Source organism: Heloderma suspectum, chromosome 4, assembly GCF_057233095.1.
Source record: "Heloderma suspectum isolate Gila_16-S chromosome 4, 16-S_ref, whole genome shotgun sequence".
Lineage (NCBI taxonomy): Eukaryota > Metazoa > Chordata > Lepidosauria > Squamata > Helodermatidae > Heloderma > Heloderma suspectum.
This window is the reverse complement of record NC_139461.1, coordinates 254,046,795-254,067,577: the sequence shown is the minus strand read 5'-3', so window position 1 is coordinate 254,067,577 and position 20,783 is coordinate 254,046,795. Positions and strand designations below refer to the sequence as shown.

The 20,783-nt window shown below is 42.8% G+C and overlaps 1 protein-coding gene across 1 annotated transcript in view; it reads left to right on the top strand.

The window, feature by feature from the left end:
* The window catches only part of CD34 (CD34 molecule), a 60,120-nt gene extending 39,540 nt beyond the window's left edge, over nt 1-20,580 (top strand). The window contains exons 5-8 of the mRNA XM_084853395.1: nt 8,279-8,408; nt 9,796-9,848; nt 14,904-15,068; nt 19,546-20,580. Of these exons, the coding sequence (XP_084709521.1) occupies nt 8,279-8,408; nt 9,796-9,848; nt 14,904-15,068; nt 19,546-19,734 (537 nt within the window). The 3' untranslated portion in view covers nt 19,735-20,580. The remainder of the gene's footprint in view (nt 1-8,278; nt 8,409-9,795; nt 9,849-14,903; nt 15,069-19,545) is intronic.
* The last annotated feature ends 203 nt before the right edge of the window (nt 20,581-20,783 follow it).

Genomic DNA, 20,783 nt, shown 5'->3' with positions numbered 1-20,783 from the left:
GCACCCTGCCACCTGACAGAATACCACCACCACCCCTGCCTTCATGCTGGGTAGATACGAAGGGAAGCAAGAGCTTGGGCCATTTATGTGCCCCTCCTGTGTGCCTGGTGTGGGGCCAGAATGCCAGCCCCAAAGCTGGGCTGGAGCCTTGCCACTGTGTCCCCGGATCCCTTATGGGGACCCCTCCCCTTTTATTGGGTAGCAGGGTGCTCATGCCCACTTTCCACTTTAAATGAATCTGGCCCAGTGCCTGCCACACTCTTCATATGATACCACTGTGACAGCAAAACAACATAGAAGCACAATGTTTCATGCAACCAGATCACTATGAGGAAGGCAAAAATCTAAAATAGCTAATCAAGCTCCCTAGGTAACGTAAAATTCCTTCCCAGCCCCATCAACCAATGACCAATCACAGTCCATAGCAATGATATTAAATACGAAGGGTGGGTTGGGGGAGCCTACACCAGCACTGAGCAAGGTTATGTGAGTGCCCCGCTTATATGCCCTGGAAGCAGATCAGAGAGGAGACTTCCCCTCTCAGGATCCTGCCCCCAGGGCCTAACCAGCCTTGCTGATTGGCTCCTGGGGAGCCTCCTCATCTCCTATGCAGGCCTGTATCGACCCAGACCGCTAGCGAACCACACGGCAGAGAAGTGAGAGCCCCGTCTGCCCCCTCCTTCTCCTGGTCCGACACCTACACAGCAGCATAAAGGGGACTGAGGTGAGCAGGGACAGAGGCTGATTATTCCCTAACCTTTCTAAAATTAGCACAGTGGTACTGATACTAGCTCTGGCTTCTAAGTTCATCTCCTCACATCAGTAATTAATAGGGCTGAATGTATTTAGGCTAATAGTTCACAGAGTTCAAATATAGATAGCTAATTGTGAAACTGATGGTTAATTGATTAAATGAGGAGCATTGTAAATTGCAAGGCTAGAGAGGTATAGCTGAGAATTACAAATCAGATGATCAGATTTAGTTTTTGACCATTAAATGTCCGTGTGTCTCTGTCTACGCCCACCTTCACAAATGGGGATTTTCATGGATTAGCAATAAAATATAGTGCATTCTATTTTATAAAATTGTATAGTTTGTGATGACAATGCATGACTTCTTGAGGAAGGTTTAATACTGTGTGTGTGTGTGTGTGTGTGATAATAAATTAAATTCACATTTGAATCATGTCTCTGGCTTTTTCTAATTTGAAATTGAAAAATTCAAGAGTAAACTGTATTATGCAAAACCATTCCCATTGGGGAAAGTTCCAGATTTAATGCATGCTTAAATTTGCCCTATATCATTAAAAACGTATGTATAGCAGCATGGTCATTATTTCTTAATCCTGTGTGTAAGGCTGAAATGCTATGCACACTTACTTAAAAGTAAATACCACTGAACTCAGTGGGACTTATTTCCAAGTAAACATGCATAGGATCACATTGCCCATCTCATTTATTTCAGTAGACCTTATTTTCGAGAATGTGTATTTAGGAGTGGCATCAGGTTTTTTTGTGCTCTCTCACCTAGGGTGTAACCTGAAATGGAGTCACCATGCATGATTGCTTTGAATTCCTCAGTAATTAAAATATATATTTTCTAAACCAACTGAAGGTTTCAGACTCAACTAACCTTTACATGGCAGAAACAAACTGTTTGCTTCTCACTTTGTCTCCAGAGAACTGACAATTGCTTCTGAGTTGTGAGCAGACAGAGTGGCCTGAGTTGCTTCTCTGTTTTCCTGTCGGCCTTTCCCAGTAAACTGGCTTATATCTCTGTTCGGTACAAAGGAAACTCTGACATTCTCTCAAGAGTTCTTTCCACAGCAAAGGAAAAACTGCATAGGAGTGTTTTTCCTCCAGCCTACCAAGCGAATGTCTGTGGGAACAGTTTGACTAGATTTTGTTCTGAATCTTCCATTTTCCCAGGCATAATGTGTTCTGTGATAGATAACATTCTGAACTGTATACAGTGTGTGTGTTTTAAGTTATGTTGTTGGGATCACATTTTTCAGAAGCCATTTGTAGTTAAGGGGAACTCAGTTTATGACAGAGGTGCAAAAGATCTTTCAGCCCAAGGGCCAAATTCCATTTCTGAGAAGCTCTTGGGTGTTGCATTCCACTGATGGGCAGGAGGGCCAAAGGCAAAAGGGGTGGAGCAACGTACCAAAATACCAGCATATAGTAGCTTAAAGCTCTTACTGCCTGTAACGAAGCCTTAGGAGAGGCATTTCAACCTCTTCGAATGGGGGAAAGCTGCACAAAACCTGGGAAGCCACAAACTGATTAGTAGTTGTGGGGAAAGGATTGGGTCCAAGGGAAAGGGGTGATGTTCTGGATCCCCAGAAGGCCAGATTGGGACTCCCAGGCCTGAGGTACTGTGTCCCTGGTTTAAGATATCTTTAACTAGTCTGATATTTGCAAATCCTGGATTATGCCTATCTATCTAAAAAGTTCCCTGGAACTTCTGGAAGTAAAAAACTAGTACAGCAGGGAGCGGACTGTACTAGAACCTTTTCCTCTGATGTACTAGGGTTTGTCTGTTTTTACTTAAAGGGACATGTCTGTTGTTATTTCATAATATGAGGAAGCATTAAAAAATGGCGTCCCCTCCTCCCACCCCCACAGCCTGAAGTGGAACAGGTTACTCTGCCATTTCATTTTGCTTCAAGTAGACCAGGCCTGAACTAGTAGCTATCACCACATTTTGTGACAATGAATTCCACAAATGAATTACTCCATTACTCTTCAGAGCAAAGTAAGGTAGGTATAACCACCTTTTCATCTTCGAAAGAAGAGGCAGAAAGAAAGTGTAAAGCAGAAAGTTGGGGGCATGAAGAGAGATCATCAGAAAATTAGTGAGTTACCTAGGGAGGTAGTGGGCTCTCCCACACTGGAGGCATTCAAGATGAGGCTGGACAGCCATCTGTCGGGGATGCACTGACTTTGATTCCTGCACTGAGCAGGGGGTTGGACTCGATGGCCTTGTAGGCCCCTTCCAACCCTACTATTCTATGATTCTATGAGGGGATTGTGGGGAGAAGCAAACAGATTTGGACATAGACTGTAAAAATGAGAAGCTGGTCCCATATAGTAGGTAGTGCCAAAGCTGGGTTCTGGGTGTGAAGAGGTAAAGACTACTGAATTGTACATTGTGTGAAGAAATACTTCTTTTTGTCAGTCTTGAACCTTGCCAGTGAGTTCCATTGGGTGACCTGAGACTCAAGGTCTGAGACTTATGAGAGCATGCAGGACTTCAGCTAGGGTCTGGTTCCAAGAAGCCAGGTTCTGTGACCCAGGAAAAGTTAGCTGTCAGTGCAAGCAGGACAGATGCAGTTGTGTAATCAAAACAGGCAGGGGTCAAGTTCAAAGGCAGCAGGAAAGGATCAGGAAGGCCAGAAACAGATGCATAATCAATGCCAGGTAGAGGTCAAGATCCAAAGCAGCTGGAGCTTCCTCAGTGTCCTCACATAGGAGACAAATTACTCAGACTGAGGAAGAAGCTCTGAGACTAGTGCTTGATGAATAGGCCCTTGGGGTCAAGCAGGCTGGTACTGCAGCCTTGAAGCACTGACCACCATCTGCTGGGCTTATACAGAAACAGAGCACCTGGGGATGCTTCCACACCAGCGTTTATTCTGGAATTGCTACTCTTTCACTCACGTTTTATGGGGCATCGATACAACATTATTAGCAAATCATGGTTCAACAGTGCTCTTCTTGTGCTACTTCAGGTTGTTGTTTTTCAAGCTCAGAACGGATAGAATGGAAGAGTTGCACAATCCTGGTAGATGTAGATCCCTTGTAGTGTTGCTCTACCATTGTTTTTAAGAGGCAGTGCTGTTCCTTCCTTTGGTGACTTCTGTTTCCTCCTCAGCCCTAATTAGACTGCTTTTTTCTCCTGCCAGCGTGTGGAGCAAAAGATAGCCGTGCAGGAGGGAGAAACACGTGAGCCCTTTTCTCCAGAATTTTTTTCCTTTTCATTTAAGCATGATGTGGGATATGTAACGAAAGCCCCCCTGTTCCATGTCCCACACACACAGAGATAGCGCACAGTGGGAAAACCTCTTTTCTTTCTCTTGGCATCTCTCCACCACAACCACACTTATTCAAGAGAAGCACTGACCAGCGGCTGCCCAAAGTAGCAAGTGGCTGCCTAGATCCTGTTGAATCATTAGCAAATGTCAGAGGAATAGATGGCAGGAGCGGCGTCAGTGGGATTTCCCTGCTTAGGTAGAAATGATTTTTCCCACACAAAATTTGTGGGAAGGGAAGGTGGCCCTGGACTGAATCAGGAGAGATATCACAGCAAAACTTATTTTTGAGAGAGAGAGAGAGAGAGAGAGAAAGGGGGAAAAGGGGGAAAGGAAGCCTCTGCTGATGGTCAATAACTTTAACTCTCCTGACGCTAAAATGTTAAAGGATTCCTCCAGCCCACTGAAGATTTGGGCGGGATTTTTTTTACTCCTTTTCACCTCCCCCAGATGCACGTTCAGCACAGCACTATCTGAATTTACAACTGCTATCTCAATAGCAAGAGCTTACAAATCCAGTTGATTTGACAGACCAAGTTCTAATAAAAGTTTCCCATGGACCAACCTTATCTGAAGAAAATGCTGTAATCTTTCATTGTGGGTGCCAGTTCTGTCCATGATGTTGTTGTTCAGTTGTTCAGTCATGTCTGACTCTTCGTGACCCCATGGACCATAGCACGCCAGGCCTTCCTGTCCTGCGCTGTGTCCCAGAGTGTGCTCAAGTTCATATTCATTGCATCGGTGATGCTATCTAGCCATCTCATCCTCTGTCGTCCCCTTCTCCTTTTGCCTTCAGTCTTTCCCAGCATCAGGGTCTTTTCCAGGGAGTTTTCTCTTCGCATTAGGTGGCCAAAATATTTCAGCTTCAGCTTCAGTATCTGTCCTTCCAATGAGCACTCAGGGTTGATTTCCTTTAGGATCGACTGATTTGACCTCCTTGCAGTCCAGGGGACTCGTAAGGGTCTTCTCCAGCACCACAGTTCGAAAGCATGATGGGTAAATACTAATGTTCTCTTGTTTGGTTGGAGATTGAAATCTGGATCCTGAACTTGACTGGAAAAATGGGCTAAGAGTACTCACCAGATGACTTAATCCCTTCAGAAACAGATGTGTTTTCCATGTTGTAACTTCCCTGGTGAACACTTGGGAGCAATATGTTTGTTGTTCTCTCAGGAAACGTTTGCCCCACACCATGCTGAAAGCATAATGGGAATAAAGCTAAACATATATCAAAATGACAGGAGAATAATGAAAACTACAAGATCAGAGGTACTATAGACAAAGCTAATACATTGAGCTATTGTACCATAATGGGTAAGAGACACAGCCAATTGAACCAGGGAATCCCAGACCCAGATTTTGCCTCTGCCATGAGCTCACAAGGTGGCCTTAGGCAAGCCACTATCTCTTAACTGGAACTCTCCATCTGAAATGTGGGGAAGATCATGCTGACCTAGCTTAGAAGGTTGTAAGGATTACTGAGATAATGTACATTAATCACTTTAAACTTTCTAATGCACTATATGAGTGTTTAGTTGTTGTTGCAGTAGTAAGTGCAACTATAGAAATGTTTCAGTAGAGTGTTACTAAACATAGTACTGAGGTGGTCCCTGGCTAGGGGGGTTACATTCTGTGTTAAAAAGATAAAAACAGAATGAGTGAAGGTAATGAGGAAAAGGTTGAAGAGAGTCAGGTGAAAGTGATAGAATGGGTAAGGCTAGGTTAGTAAATGCTTTGGATAAATAAGACCACCTTGTTTATGTTATTTACATTAACTGCTGCCTCTATGGTCGCTCCCATTCTGGTCCCAGTAAGTGCAAAGTATTCTGCCCATATGAACACCTCTGACATCATGGTTAGCAACCATGCAAGCAGTGGTTTGGAGCTGCCAAAGATATTTGTAAAGAGGCCTCAGAGTCAAAGGTGGACAGTGGCATTCCTTGATGAATAGTGAAGGGGTGTCTGTTCTTGAAAGCGGGAGCACTATGGAAAAAAAGTGTATAGCAAGAATAGAAAAATGCAGAATTGGGGGGGGGGGTGAAAGGAGGGATGAGGAAGGATGAACAGTTAGGGACCAAAAGGTGAGGCGTTGCTTGAAGATGATGAGGAAGAGCATGATGGCCAATGTAAGGATTTAAACAGCGGGTTGCCTATAACTGTGTGACAAGATTAGTGAAAAGGTAGTTCAGAAGTCAACTGCAAAGAGGAAGTACAGAAGGGAGGAAGTTTCAGGAGTCTAGATAAGAATTGTCCACAACGAATGGTCTTTCCCAATCAAAACAATTATCTTTCTAGCAAAATAGCCTGCTTCAGACAGTGAGTGATCAGTTCTGGATTTTTCAGTCAAAAGAGTACATCTCTTTTGCATGTAGCTATTCATTCTCTGTACATTTTCCAGTGTTCCTCAATGGGATGAATAGGGCTGTATTTAACATGTTATGCACCACTGAATTAAGAGAACACTGTTACAATCTTAACCATGTTATTCCCTTTATAGTTCCTACCTGTCCCTAATGTTCTGTTTGCCCTGGAGCAAGTATTGTTTCTAAGGTGCTTTTGTGATCAATATAGGGTTATTACAGGCTACTTCAGATGTAACATTTACTTACTCACTGATTACTTTCTGATCCAAATAATGCCCACACATGGAAATCTCACATGAGAACTGTATTTTTTCTTAAATGGATCTGTGACTAGGGATCCTACATTTCTGACCAGTGATGGCTGAAGCTTTCAATTCACAGCTTACCTTGGCTGGATTTATAGAAGACATGAAAACCCCAACATTCAACTAAAAACACAACACTCAAACTCAGTCTTCCAAGCCACCAAACCTGCCTATACTAGAACATTGTCTGATGTTAGAATATTTATTTTTAGCTTTGTTTTACAAGGGCCTGGCCCTGACCCCAACCCTCAGGACATGTATATATTGAATTCCAGAAGCTCCATCCTGTTTGACGCGTAAATTGACCAAGAGGAGGAAAAAGCTGCAACACTATAATGTGCTCCCCCATCTCCTCCCACCCAAGAGTCACAATTGTTTGGGAGAAGAAGGATCACTTTATTTCAAACTCCGTGTGGGAAGATTTTATCCCTTGTGAAACATGCGAAGAAGGAGCCATCCAAAATATTCAAGGCATTTCCCAAACAGGAAGGCAAAATGTTTGTTTGTGATTTCCCTCATCTCCTCCTTGGTGACAATGAAAAAGGAGATGGTCTTATGATTTCAAAACAATAAGAGCTGCCTTGGCTTCTTTCACTTTTCAGCACTTACAGAGGACACTCCTAAGTAGGATTTACTTTATCAGTATGAAATGTAAAAATGTCATTGATTATAATAGTCAGCAACTTAAAATTAGATTAGTAGGGTTTTTTTTTAATGCACAGATATGAATCTTTTGACAAATGTTCCCATTCATGTTCCCTCTTTTCGTTAGTGTATCTTCTATTTTTAATAGCTGGGTGTCTGATACTGTTCATCCATGGTAGCTACAATGAGGCAAACTAAGACTTGCATTGACACAACTAAAACAAGATCTAAAGCAGGAATGGGCAATTTCTGGCCCTCTGGATACTTTGGCCTACAACTCCCACCCACCTTAGCCAGCACAGCCAATGGTGAGGGACAATGGGAGTCGTAGGCCAAAACATCCGAAGGGCCACAAGTTGCCCATCCATAATCTAAAGCTTGGTCCCTGTAGCTCTGCCCCCACTTCCCATTGATAACAACCCATGACACACACCAGACACCAAACAAAGACACATCATGTAATATTTCATTGCATGCTTAAGGTAGACTATACCATTGAACTTCAGCTGGAAATCCTTATCTATGGTGGTCTTAGCCAGGGACATGGCCTCTCTGTGGATTGAGCTGCTGTCCCTTATGAACATAAGAAGAGCCATGTTGGATCAGACCAAGGGTCCATCTAGTCCAGCATTCTGTTCACACAGTGGACAACCAGCTGTCGACCAGGAACCCACAAGCAGGACATGATCAGTTCCTCCGGAAAACTGTTTATAGTTCCCCTCATTCCATGCAATCCTCTGACCATGAGGTCCCCAAGCAAGTGGCACTGTGAGAAAGCATTGTATCCCTTCACCTTGGAAAGATCTTCAGCTCTATAGAAGGCCGTGATAGTTAACTTGCCAATTGATATCAATCTGGTATAAACTAAAGCTGAAAAAGAAATGTGTTTGACATTTGTTTGACTTTTTTTTTCCCCCTTGGTCTCTTCCAGCAACAGTTTGTTATGCAGAAAGGACTGGTCCTAGAACACGTGGTTTGTAAAAAGGAGCCATGCCACATCAAACTGGCAGAATCCAGTGTGAACCATAACTGCATCCTGTTGGTTGAAGCTAACAATAAAGGTCAGTTGAGCCAATTTATATAGCTTTTATAAGGAACAAGGTATAGTTTTACTGAAAGTGCTTCCAGACAGAAAGCTCTTAGCTATACCAATCAGAAGGCATTGTGCAGCTATTCCATCTTTTTCTTCTTAATGGATTCTCCATGGTAAGAAAAATGACAAAAGAAGCAGTGGAAAAACATGAGAGGGTTATGAGGGGAAGAAGACGTTAGGCCAATTTTCACGATTAAACTGCCCACTGTGTAGTGCAGTGGCCATTTTGAATATTCAAGCCCCAGCCATGGCTTGTTGTGTTATCCGAATCTGGGGACTGTAGGTTATATGAGGGTTGTTTAATATTGCTTGAATATTCAAAACCCACCTGGGATTTAATTCTCGGTGGGCTTATTTACTTATTTAAGCCACAGTGGGCTTATTTACTTATTTAAGCCGTGGTGGGCTGTTTTGATTATGCAAATTGGGTCAATGTCAGGACACCCCATAAAATTTGGCGAATGAGGGAGAGCAATAGTGCAATAAAAGCTTGATGTGGAAGCACCCTGAGTTTTTGTTTGAATAGCAGGGAGTTCCACACACACACAAAATGTGATATACACACACACACACACACACACACACACTGCTGGGGAGAGAGAGAGAGAGAGAGAGAGAGAGAGAGAGAAGGCTTCCATTGACTTCAATGGTGACTCCCCGCCCCTTATTTTTTACCTCCCCATGGGAGGGGGATTTGAAGGGGAAGGAGGAAGAGAAGGTTTAACTTCCCCTCTCACGGAGCAACATGGTACTGATCCAAATTGGGGCCATGCCTGCTTACACATGAGTAAAACTATTACACATAGCTACACTCTGCATGATTCAAAGAATGTTTAGCTTTGGCCCTGAATTCTTCAAATCACAAGTATAGCCCAACCAATATCTCATGTTTACCATATACTGCAACAAGCATTCTAGTATTAATCTAAAAGTGCACGTAATAGTATGTGAGTGATGGCTGTGAATATTATGAACAAGCTATTTCCTCCCTTGATAGCCCATTCCAGTTGTTATTCCTTGGAAGTAACTTGAGCATTCATCATGAAGTGTGCTTTTTCACTAACAAAACTTAAAGCAGTTCATGCTTTAGTTGCTTAATAATAAGAATGTAAATTCAGGGTTGTCCAGAATGCTCATTTGCAGTACAAATGCCTCTTTTCTGCTCTCACCTGGTGCTTTCATAAACAGTTTTCATAAAGAAAAACACAAAGGTGATTTAAGCTGCATGTATAAAAATGCTTGATGTCCTCATAGCATTTTCTGGTTGTATAATAATGGATACCAAAGAAAAATAACAAGTGGACACCAGTTTTGTTGTGTAATTCATCTTTTTTGTTGTTGTTTTGGAACTACAGGTGCTGATGCATTGAATGACATTCTTGAAAAGGATAGGTCTGCCTTGTCTCAGGTAATAAATTAGGGGTGTTTACATGAGGGAGCGGGGTTAGGTGTAGTAAGAAACCACAATATCTAAAGTATTTTAAAATCTGGATGAAATGCTTTGAGTGCTAGTAGCCGGAAATCATATAAATGTATTTATTTATTTATTTATTAAATTTATTAATCGCCCATCTGACTGGTCACCCAGCCACTCTGGGCGATGTACAACCCACCATAAACAATTTAAAACAATAAAATTTTACCATAATTTTTTTTAAAAAAAAATACCCTAACCCACCCCAAATGCCTGCCTGAACAACCACGTTTTTAATGCACGACGGAAGCTCATTAAAGAGGGGGCATGACGGAGTTCCCTAGGGAGGGAGTTCCACAGAGTGGGGGCCACCACAGAGAAGGCCCTCTCCCTCGTCCCCACCAGTCTAGCTGTCCTGGCTGATGGGACAGAGAGAAGGCCATCCGAGGCTGATCTTGTTAAGCGGCCTGTCTGGTGTTGCTGGAGGCGCTCCTTAAGATAGGCTGGGCCAGAACCATATAGGGTTTTAAAGGTCAAAACCAACACCTTGAATTTGGCCCGGAAAACAACTGGTAACCAGTGCAACTCCTTCAGCACTGGAGTGATGTGATCTCGCCGGCGGCTGCCTTTAATCAGGCGAGCCGCCGTGTTCTGTACCAGCTGCAGTTTCCGAACCGTCTTCAAGGGTAACCCCACGTAGAGCGCATTACAGTAGTCTAAACGAGAGGAGACCAGGGCATGTACTACCGATGGGAGCAGATGGTCGGGAAGGTAGGGGCGCAGCCGCCGTATCAGATGGAGTTGATACAGCGCTGTCCGGCTCACAGCTGACACCTGAGCCTCCATGGACAGCTGGGAGTCCAAAATGACCCCCAGGCTGCGGACCTGGTCTTTCAAGGGTAGCTGTACCCCATTCAACACCAGGTCAACATCCCCCAGCCTCCTCTTGTGTCCCACCAAAAGTACCTCGGTCTTGTCAGGGTTGAGCTTCAGCTTATTCCTCCCCATCCAGCCACTCACCGTCTCCAGACATTTGGACAGGGATTCTACGGCCAACCTTGGTGAAGATTTGAATGAGAGGTAGAGCTGAGTGTCATCCGCATATTGATGACACTGCACCCCAAACCTCCTGATGATAGCCCCCAGTGGCTTCACATAGATGTTAAATAGCATCGGGGAGAGGATGGAACCCTGTGGCACCCCACAAGTAAGTGGCCACGGGTCCGAAACCTCCTCTCCCAGTGCTACCCTCTGGTACCTGCCAGAGAGGAAGGACTGGAACCACCGCAATACAGTGTTTCCAGTGTTTCCATGTACAGCTTTATTTTTATTTTTTCGAGGAATGAAAGATTACTGTTCAGTATTCAGACTAATGTTGTGTGAAAGCCCCCTAGACTAAATTCGTCCTAGATAAAATTCCACTGTTTATAGAGATTAGGCTAGATTGAATTTCATTTTTTCTACTGATGTATATAAAATTTTGGGGGGTGTCATTTGAAACAAATTAAAAGCAGGAGATTTTCAGCCCGTTTGCACATGATGTTGCCCTGGTTGAACATTCAAACATCTGAAACCTACCGGTCTTCTCTTTCATTCTCTTTCTGTGTCTCACACATGCGCGCACACACAAGGCACAACATATCCTTTTCCTATCTGCATATTATTTGCTTATACACAATGGGCAGTATCCTACGGTCTCATCCCACCAACGCTTATGTTGTTGCAGTGTAAGGGACCTCTTGCGCAAGCTAACACTATTGGTGTTGTGCTAGAGGTCACTTAGGCTAGAGCAACATAATTTGTGTTAGCAGAATGACACCACAGAATACTGCCCATTTTGTGTGGGATAGCATTTTATACAAATTGTTCTATCTATTTATATAGATGGAGGATAGGAAAACATATTCAGAGAGATGTGCTTCAATATTGTGCTGTCGTCATCTCTGAGTTAATCAGATTTTTCAAAAAACTGTATGAGAGTGTGCTGTAGGGGGTTGGCCAATTATATTGCTAGGCCTATGCTACAGTGTTTCTAATAACGGTCCCCAATAGTCATTTTGACACTTTACATCTTCAAAGCATGATAATACATTAATTAATTAATCCTTACTACTCTCCAGTGAGGCAGCTCTCTGCTTGTAAAGCTGGACTCCAGATGCCTGTAAAAATAGCACTTGAAGAGCTAAATGTGTCCATAGCTGTTGCAGCTGTCATGCACTAAATCTCAGGGAAACAGGGCTCTTGTCATGGGTGAAAAGTAACTGTTAAAAACTGGGTGTGATGCATGAAATAACAAGATGTGAGCCATAAGGGCCTTCTACACATAAGGGTGTCAGCTTGGCAGGGAGAGTTTATAAAGCCCAAGACAGAAATGGGGAAGATTAATTTTAAAATAAACAAGGCTAAGCATTTAACTGTGTCCAACTTCTATTTTTTACACTGATTCTGTGTTTAAAAGGAAAAATAGCTCTTAGAAGACTTTCTTACAATTAAAAATAAACTGGCACCAAAGTTTGGGTTGAGAGCTGTAAAGTTTTCACCATTTGCTAATGACTGAAGACTAAACTAAATGTGGCACAGGAAATCCATGATCAATTTGTTTTTAAGTTAAAAGAAGCTACTGGATTTGAGCCACAGCACTCAAATCCTTGAGAAGGGGACTTTAACCATTTCCCATAAGCCATTTCAATAGTTCTAATTCCCCCGGCCCCCAAGCTGAAGTTTTCCCACACAGGGAAAACCATACAGGTACCCTAATGTTACCAGTCTCTGTCATTGTACCCTGACTCTAACAGTCTCCATTCCTATACTTAGCACCAAACTAGACAAGACATATTGGAAACACATAATTGGATCTGCTGTCTTTCCAATTTTGTAACAAGCAGCCACAAGGGCCCCCAATTCATATATCTGTAAATTTTCCTTCAAAGGGCAAATAGCAGCTTCAGGACAGCAATTTTCATCAGGAAAATAGTATGGGCAAAGAAGTTAACTTGCCTCCAGAGCATCGTGATCTCAGTCTAAGCATGGATCTCCAACATCTCATCTAGTTTGCCCAGCTACTCATGCCCCACTAATGTGTAAATGGGATGTGGGTTTATTAAAATGACCAAAAGACCAGATGGGCAGGGGTGTTGAACCTTTCCCTGCCCCCATGGCTCTCCTCACCCCCACCCCTTCAGCTCCTCTCCTCCAGCTTGCTTTTCTTCAAGCTGGGTTCACTTCAAGCATCAAAACCATCTTTGGACTTTGACAGTGGACTTCAGAGATGAACTGTGGGGGTTAGAGTGGCAGGCAGTACATAACTGCCACTTTTATGTGAGTACTTTGGACACACACACGTCGAACATCTGATAAACCATAATCCCCAGATTCCCCCCCCCTTTTTTTAAAGGGCAAGTTCTGTAGCCCTTGTAGCACCTGAAATGTGAAGCAAAATCTGCAGCCATTATTCTACCTGTTTGTTTTGTGAGAAACTAGCCAGCTCCCACCTTTCAGTGTTTTTAGCCAATGAATCATGTTATAGCAATGACTGGCACACCTACTGTCTTGAGAAAGAACTTCCTGTTTTATTTTTAAGCTATTTGTTTTTGGTTTTTCGTGATGGGAAGTGATTGCTGTCTGATCTTTCTAACTCGAGTTCATTATCTTTCTAACTCAAGTCTTTTTTTAATGCTTTTTTCTGAGTTTGTAAACATTTTAAAAATTAGCCTGCCAATAGATGTAGGTAAAGTTCATCATTATTATACCTATATTGCAGGGGTGATTCTGTGGCTGAGAGTGTGGGTTATGCCAGCCCTGCAAAGTAGCCCAGTGTTACTATTAACATTTTGCTGGGGAATTAGAGTATTGTATGACAACCCTGCAGTGTAATCCAGTGTTATCCAGTATCCTGGTATATTGGAGGGGGGGTGTTTAGAGAGAAATACAATATGCAAGTGTATGTGTGAAGGTGATTTTTGTAGAAGTACAATTTACTAAGGGTTAGAGGGGATAATTATGTTTGGATATGTGTACATAGCTTTAAGAGAGCTTGCATGTTTTAGTTTCTCTTTCATCCTAGAAGCCTGGGTGGGGCCTCTCCCTGTCTCTCAGTGCAGGCCTTGGAGCCAAGGCTGTGTGCCATTTGGCTTCTCAGATGTTATTATAGTATTGTAGCAATAAAGAACCCTGTTGTGAATGTAGCTGAGCTTCTTGTGTGCAGAGCCTGGGGATGGATTGCAAGCTGAGCAGGGAAGCTCACCCCCCACCCCAATATTAACCACAGCCTTCACTCATATAATAGCCCTTGGCTCAAAGGGTGTTACAGGAATGCAGGGAGCCAAGGAAAGAAGGAGAGTTTCAGTTGCAGGTGGAAAGACATTGTCCCGACACCAGATCTATCTACTGAGAAACAACAGAGGTTGTTTCTGATATACAAATTTCCCAGAGGCCAGATCTACCTCTCTTGGCAGGCATGGTGCCCAGGAATCCAGGAATGAGAGTAGAGCCAAGAGAGGACACATAAGTCTGGAGCTCTAGTCAGAGAGGAGGACAGGAGCCAAAAAACTGAACTAGGATTCTCTTTTGGAGCTGGACTGTGCTTGGAAGAAAATGTGTGTATGTGCATTCAGGTGTACAAATGTATTCACAATGGAAGAAAACAAACAAAGGTGGATTGCATTATATAAGTTATAGACTGTCCAAGAGTACATGAGTGTTGTGTTCCACTGATTTTCACTGGGGCTGAATCAAGTCTTCAATTTACTTAGATTAAAATGTCCAGATGTTATTTTCTAAAATGGTATCTGTCACCTAAGCTGCAATCCTGAGCACATTTATGTAGAAAGTAGGTTCTGCTCAAATCAATGAGACCAAGCTGGAGTGAGACTGAGATGCCAAATGCTTCTGGAAATTCTGCCCACATTTCTCCTTCCCCCTCCCATCCCTCCTTAACCTTAAAATTGAAAAAGAAACTGAACAGAGCATTTTGGGTGTACATAGAAGAGCCTACGAATGTAATATGTTTCCTGTTTGTGACATTTTTGGCTCTGTTTTGTATTTTTCCAGCTAGGGATAAAGTCCCATAAACAGGAGAGCATTGAGAGTCACAAGGACTATTCTCGGAAGACACTTATTGCCTTGGTCACCTCTGGTCTGCTGCTGGCATTTCTGGGCTTGGCTGGATACCACCTCATGAAACGACGGAGCTGGAGCCCCATGGGAGAGAGGCTGGTTAGTGCTTATAGCTGGCAAAACGAATAGGGGGATCTCTAAATTCAGCAGGAATATGAATGACAGAAGCTTTCTAGAAAGCCCCCACTGCCTAAGACTTCCAAGCACTAATAATAATCCCTGCATGTATGTTTCAGGGAAGATGGATGGTGATAAAAAACACATAGGGATCTTAACTTTTTCAAAAGATTGGTTATCATTGCCTTTGTCTGTCAATAAATCCGTCTTCTTAAGCCAGGGGAAGTATAAAGGTCGATTCTAGGGACAACCACTCTAACATCCCAGTTTTTGAATGAATGACACCTTCATCTTTTTACTCTTCCGATAATAAAGGTTGTGTGTACACTTACAGAAAATATAACTCACTACTTTTTCCAATTATAATATGTACTTTTCACTCAGCAGTAAGAATATATAAGTCACAAACACCCTTCAAGAGGGAATCATATTCTCCCCCACATCATTATGTTTTAAATTGAAGTTATACAGTCTCCTTGTATATCTGCTTTACTAAAGATGGCTCCCTACCATTCAGCTAACAAATTATGACAATAAAGAACATGAAGAAAGATAATATATTTCCTTGATACATTTGTTGCCTTCTAATTTCTGTTAGTTCCGTCTTTTGCTTGTACCATTCCGAAAATGCCCAACTTTTAATCTTAGCAGTTAGAATTGCCATTGGGGTAATAGTGTAATGTGTTGAGATGTGCAAATATTGCTACACAAACCCAAAAAACTGAGGGCTGACGTACACATTGCACATGTTTGCATGTAAAACAACCACAAAGGTTCCTTCTAAAGCAGGGGTGGGAACCTTGTGATCCTCCAGATGTTTTGGTCTACAGTTCCCATCAACCCCAGCCAGCATAGCCAATGGTGAAGGATGATAAGAGTTGTAGGCTAAAATATCTTGAGGGCCACAAGTTGCCTTTCCCTGTTCTAAGGCAAATAAGCTTCCGGAGGGCTCGAATATGGAGTGGAGAAGTGGCAGTGGGAGAGCATTATTCCTCACCCCACTTGCTGCTTTTTCACTTCAGCTTCCTTCCCCAAACCATTTTATATATTTGAGCAGAGTTTGCCCTGTAACCTAAACCTGCTGGGCAGGTACCTCCAGCAAAGAAATCTCCCACAGAGATATGACAGTAACTGAATTTCCCAAATTCCTTTCACATTCTTGGATGGCAAATCAAAAGCTTGAGCTGTTCAGAACACGAACACTATGGATGAACAAAGGACCCCAGTCAATGTGACATGAACTGTTCCTTGATAAAGGATATAGTAGGTGCAGTTCGCTAAGAGCTTCTAACACTGTGTATTTCATAGAATCAAAGAATAGTAGGGTTGGAAGGGGCCTACAAGGCCATCGAGTCCAACCCCCTGCTCAATGCAGGAATCCAGGTCAGAGCATCCCTGACAGATGGCTGTCCAGCCTCATCCTGAAAGCCTCCAGTGTGGGACAGCCCACCACCTCCCTGGGTAATTGGTTCCATTGTCATATTGCTCTAACAGTCAGGAAGTTTTTCCTGATGTTCAGCCGGAATTTGACCGCCTGTAACTTGAGCCCCTTATTCCATGTCCTCCTGCACTCTGGGATGATCGAGAAGAGATCCTGGCCTTCTTCTCTGTGACAACCTTTCAAGGACTTGAAGAGCTATCATATCTCCCCTCAGTCTTCTCTTCTCAAGGCTAAACATGCCCAGTTCTTTCAGTCTCTCCTCATAGGGCTTTGTTTCCAGTCCCCTGATCATCTTTGTTGCCCTCCCCTGAACCCTGTCCAGCTTATCTGTATCCTTCTTAAAGTGTGGTGCCCAGAACTGGACACAGTACTCCAGATGAGGCCTAACCAGTGCTGAGTAGAGGAGAACTAGTACTTCCTGGGATTTGGAAGCTATGCTTCCATTAATGCAGCCCAAAATAGCATTGGCCTTTTTTGCAGCCACATCACATGGTTGGCTCATATTCAGCTTGTGATCTACAACAATTCCAAGATCCTTCTCGCTTGTAGTGTTGTTGAGCCAAGTATCCCCCATTTTGTAAGTGTGCATTGCTTTTTCCTAGGTGCAGAACTTGGCATTTATCCCTATTAAATGTCATTCTGTTGTTTTCAGCCCAGCACTCCAGTCTATCAAGATCACTTTGAATTTTGTTTCTGTCTTCCAAGGTATTAACTATCCTGCCCAATTTTGTGTCATCTGCAAATTTGATCAGCATTCCCTGCACCTCCTCCTTCAAGTCATTGATAAAAATGTTAAAGAGCACTGGGCCCAGGACTGAGCCCTGCAGTACCCTGCTCGTTACCTCTCCCATCCCATTGATAAGCACTCTTTAAGTCCGATTCTGTAGCCAACTGTGGTCCACCTGATTGTTGTTTCATCTAGCCCACTTTGAGCTAGTTTGCGCATCAGGATATCATGGGGCACTTTGTCGAAAGCTTTGCTGAAGTCAAGGTATATGATGTCCACAGCATTCCCACAGTCCACAAGGGAGGTTACCTGATCAAAAAATGAGATCAGATTCTGGCAGGATTTGTTCTTGACAAATCCATGTTGGCTTCGCGTGATCACTGCATTGTTTTCAAGGTGCTTACAGACTGCTCCAGAATTTTCCCATGAACTGATGTCAGACTGACCGGTCTGTAGTTCCCAGGTTCCTCTTTTTTACCCTTTTTGAAGATAGGGACAACATTAGCCCTCCTCCAGTCATCTGGCACTTCACGCGTCCTCCCTTATTTCTCAAAGAGAATAGACAGTGGTTCTGAGAGTTCTTCTGCCAGTTCCTTTATTACTCTAGGATGCAGTTTATCTGGCCCTGGAGCTTTGAACTCAATCAAAGTAATTAGGTGTTCCTTGACCATATGCCTATCAATCTGAAGCTGCAATCCTGCCCCTTCAGCCTGTACTTTGCCTTTGCCAGGGGGGTAATTTATTTATTTATTTATTTTTACTTACTCTCAAGCTTTCTGTATTCTGGGACAAAATATAATCCTACCTAAACAAGAGCCAATTCATATGATGAATTCCCTATACAGATATCATCACATCCATGAACCTGGACTAAAAACCCTTTCTGTATACTATAAACCAGGGGTAATGAACCTTTTTCATCCTGAGGGCTGAATTCCATTTTTGAAAAGTTCTCAGAGGAGCTGCATTCCAGTGGTGGGTGAAGCCAAAGGTGAAGTGGTGGGGGGCAGATGTAAAGCTTACTCATATGGACATTTTCCCAGCAAGCATACCATGCATTTTACTCAGAAACAAGCCCAAGTGCAACAGCTTCCATACCTGCAAAGTACATAGCTCAATGCATTTAAATACCTTATTATCTCTGATCACTGATCAGAGATGACAACAGAAGAAACTTGAAGGTGTGTCAGAAACCCCCATGGGCCACATCCAGCCTTCAGGGTGGAGGTTCCCAATCTCTGCCATAAACCTTTGACTAGTTAGATGCCAGTGCTAGTACAAAGGTAGTTAGTGAATGAACTGTTGTTCATTTCTTTAGTTATTGGAATGTGCTATTATCTGTGCTGCAGAGAAAAAAAAGAATACCTTCAAATGCTTATGTATTTTTCTTACCATTCAAATACATTATATACATGGATCAAAACAGGGTTTGGAGCAAACAAATTTCCACTGGAAGGTCAAAAAGCATACTGATCTCTGATGTGTTAAATCCCTTGAAAGCCTTCAATGAGTCTCCCTCTCATATGAGGTCATTAATAGCAATAAGCAGCCCTGAGAATCTTAGGGTGCAAACCTATGCATGTTTAGACAGCAAAAAGTCCTACAACTCCCAGCATGCCCCAACCAGCCGGGAGTTGTAGGACTTTTTTCAATCTAAACATGCATAGGATTGCACCCTAGGTTTCTCAGGGCAGCCTAATGCTATTGCATGTAGCATTGTGTGCAAAGCATGTGGTAGGACAAAGATTCTAAGCCAGACTTCTTACAACTCAAGGGAAAGGATCATAGCTCAATGGAAAAGCAATTGCTTTGCAAGTAGTAGATCCCAAATTCAGTTTGTGGCCTCTCAAAAAGGATCAAAAGTGCTGGGAGAGACCTCTGCCTGAGACCTGGGAGAGCTGCTACCAATCAAAGTAGACAATACTAGACTGGCTGGGCAAATAGTCTGATTCAGTATAAGGCAGCTTCTATTTTCTAAGCTTAGTCCTTTGTATATTGGATCCTCAATCCTTGGTCCAAACCCTCTTTTGTTTATTACCATATTTACATTCATTTTTGTTTTATTACCATAATTTACATGCTACTGCAAGATCTGCCCCTTCTGAACCAGGTTCTTGTGTCTTCCTGTCCACACAAATTGATATTGCTGCCTCCTTACCATTTTCCTAATAGGAGAAATGACTGAAAGGACAAATGCTCCTTTTCTATGTGGAATCTAAACCAGTTTGTCACCCATGTGATGCCCTGGTGTAACTCTGTATTTTGTTATTATTTATGCCCCCTCCCTTTAGGGTGAAGATACATATTATACAGAAAATGGTAGCCATGGCAACCCTGTGATGTCTGTGGCCTCTCATGAACACTCCAACCTGCAGGATAAACCAAATATCAACGGAGGGGCTCGGGAAAATGGGACTGGCCAGGCAAGCTCGAAAAATGGACAGTCAGCCAGGCCCCACGTTGCTGACACTGAACTGTGAAAAGGCTATGGCCCAAAGCCTTGTTAACGTGGCTTGAAAAACCAGAGTGAAAATCTAGAGGAGCTAGGATGCAAGAGTGTCACAGTCACAGATGGAATCATAATCCTTTCATTTTTACAAAGTGCTCAAAGTCCCAGTCTAAAGCATACCACAGGATTTAGCTGTGTACAGGCTTCTGTCTGCTTAGCAAGCTGCTTCAATAGAATTGGGCATGTTTTTAGTATTTTTATGTTTTGCTCTACTTCAGACCAAAATGAGATGTGACTGGCCTTCACAACACTTCATCCAGGGAAAAGACAGGGATGTTGTCTGGACATTTAGAGATGATTTATCATTGCTGGGAAATTGCTTAACAACTCCAGTACTGTTTAGGGGAAGGGAGGATTGCTTCTCTGTAAAGATTTGAAATGTTAATGAACAATGGGATATTTTGCCATTTATGTTAGCAATTTTAAGTAAACCAGTTTTGTGAATGCTCAAAGACATGGGCATTAGCGTGACTTCCCCCAACTTACTTCAAGCCACATTTTTAACTTTTCAAACTATAAATAAGTGCCATTTGGGTGCATTCTGGTGCATTTATTACATCAGTTCACTAAGCTAAAATCACTAAAAAGATCAACCTGATGTTAAAAAAAAAAGGTTATGTGTATCAAAACCTCAGGTAACCCACCAATGCTATTATTTCTTTCTTTCAACTCAAGGCATCCCTCCCCACCTCTCTGTTTTTGTGCTGCACTGTCCTTAACACTCAGTGACAGTAAGTCTGCAACCCATCATAGGCGTACTGAAGTACCATTTAGCAATCTCAGTGAATAACATAGATTAAACTCTTTATTAAACTTGCTTTCACACAGAAAAAAATGATGGCTCTTCACTTTAAAAACATAAATGTGGAACGACAGCTTCCGTAATCAGCATGGAAGTGCAATAGGCAACTGGCCTGAAATGACAGATGTTGCTCCTGTCCTCTGCCAGTCCAACAACTCTCCTTGGGGATTCTGTTTTCATTGTTCATATAATAACAACTAAATGGAAGCAATGCCATA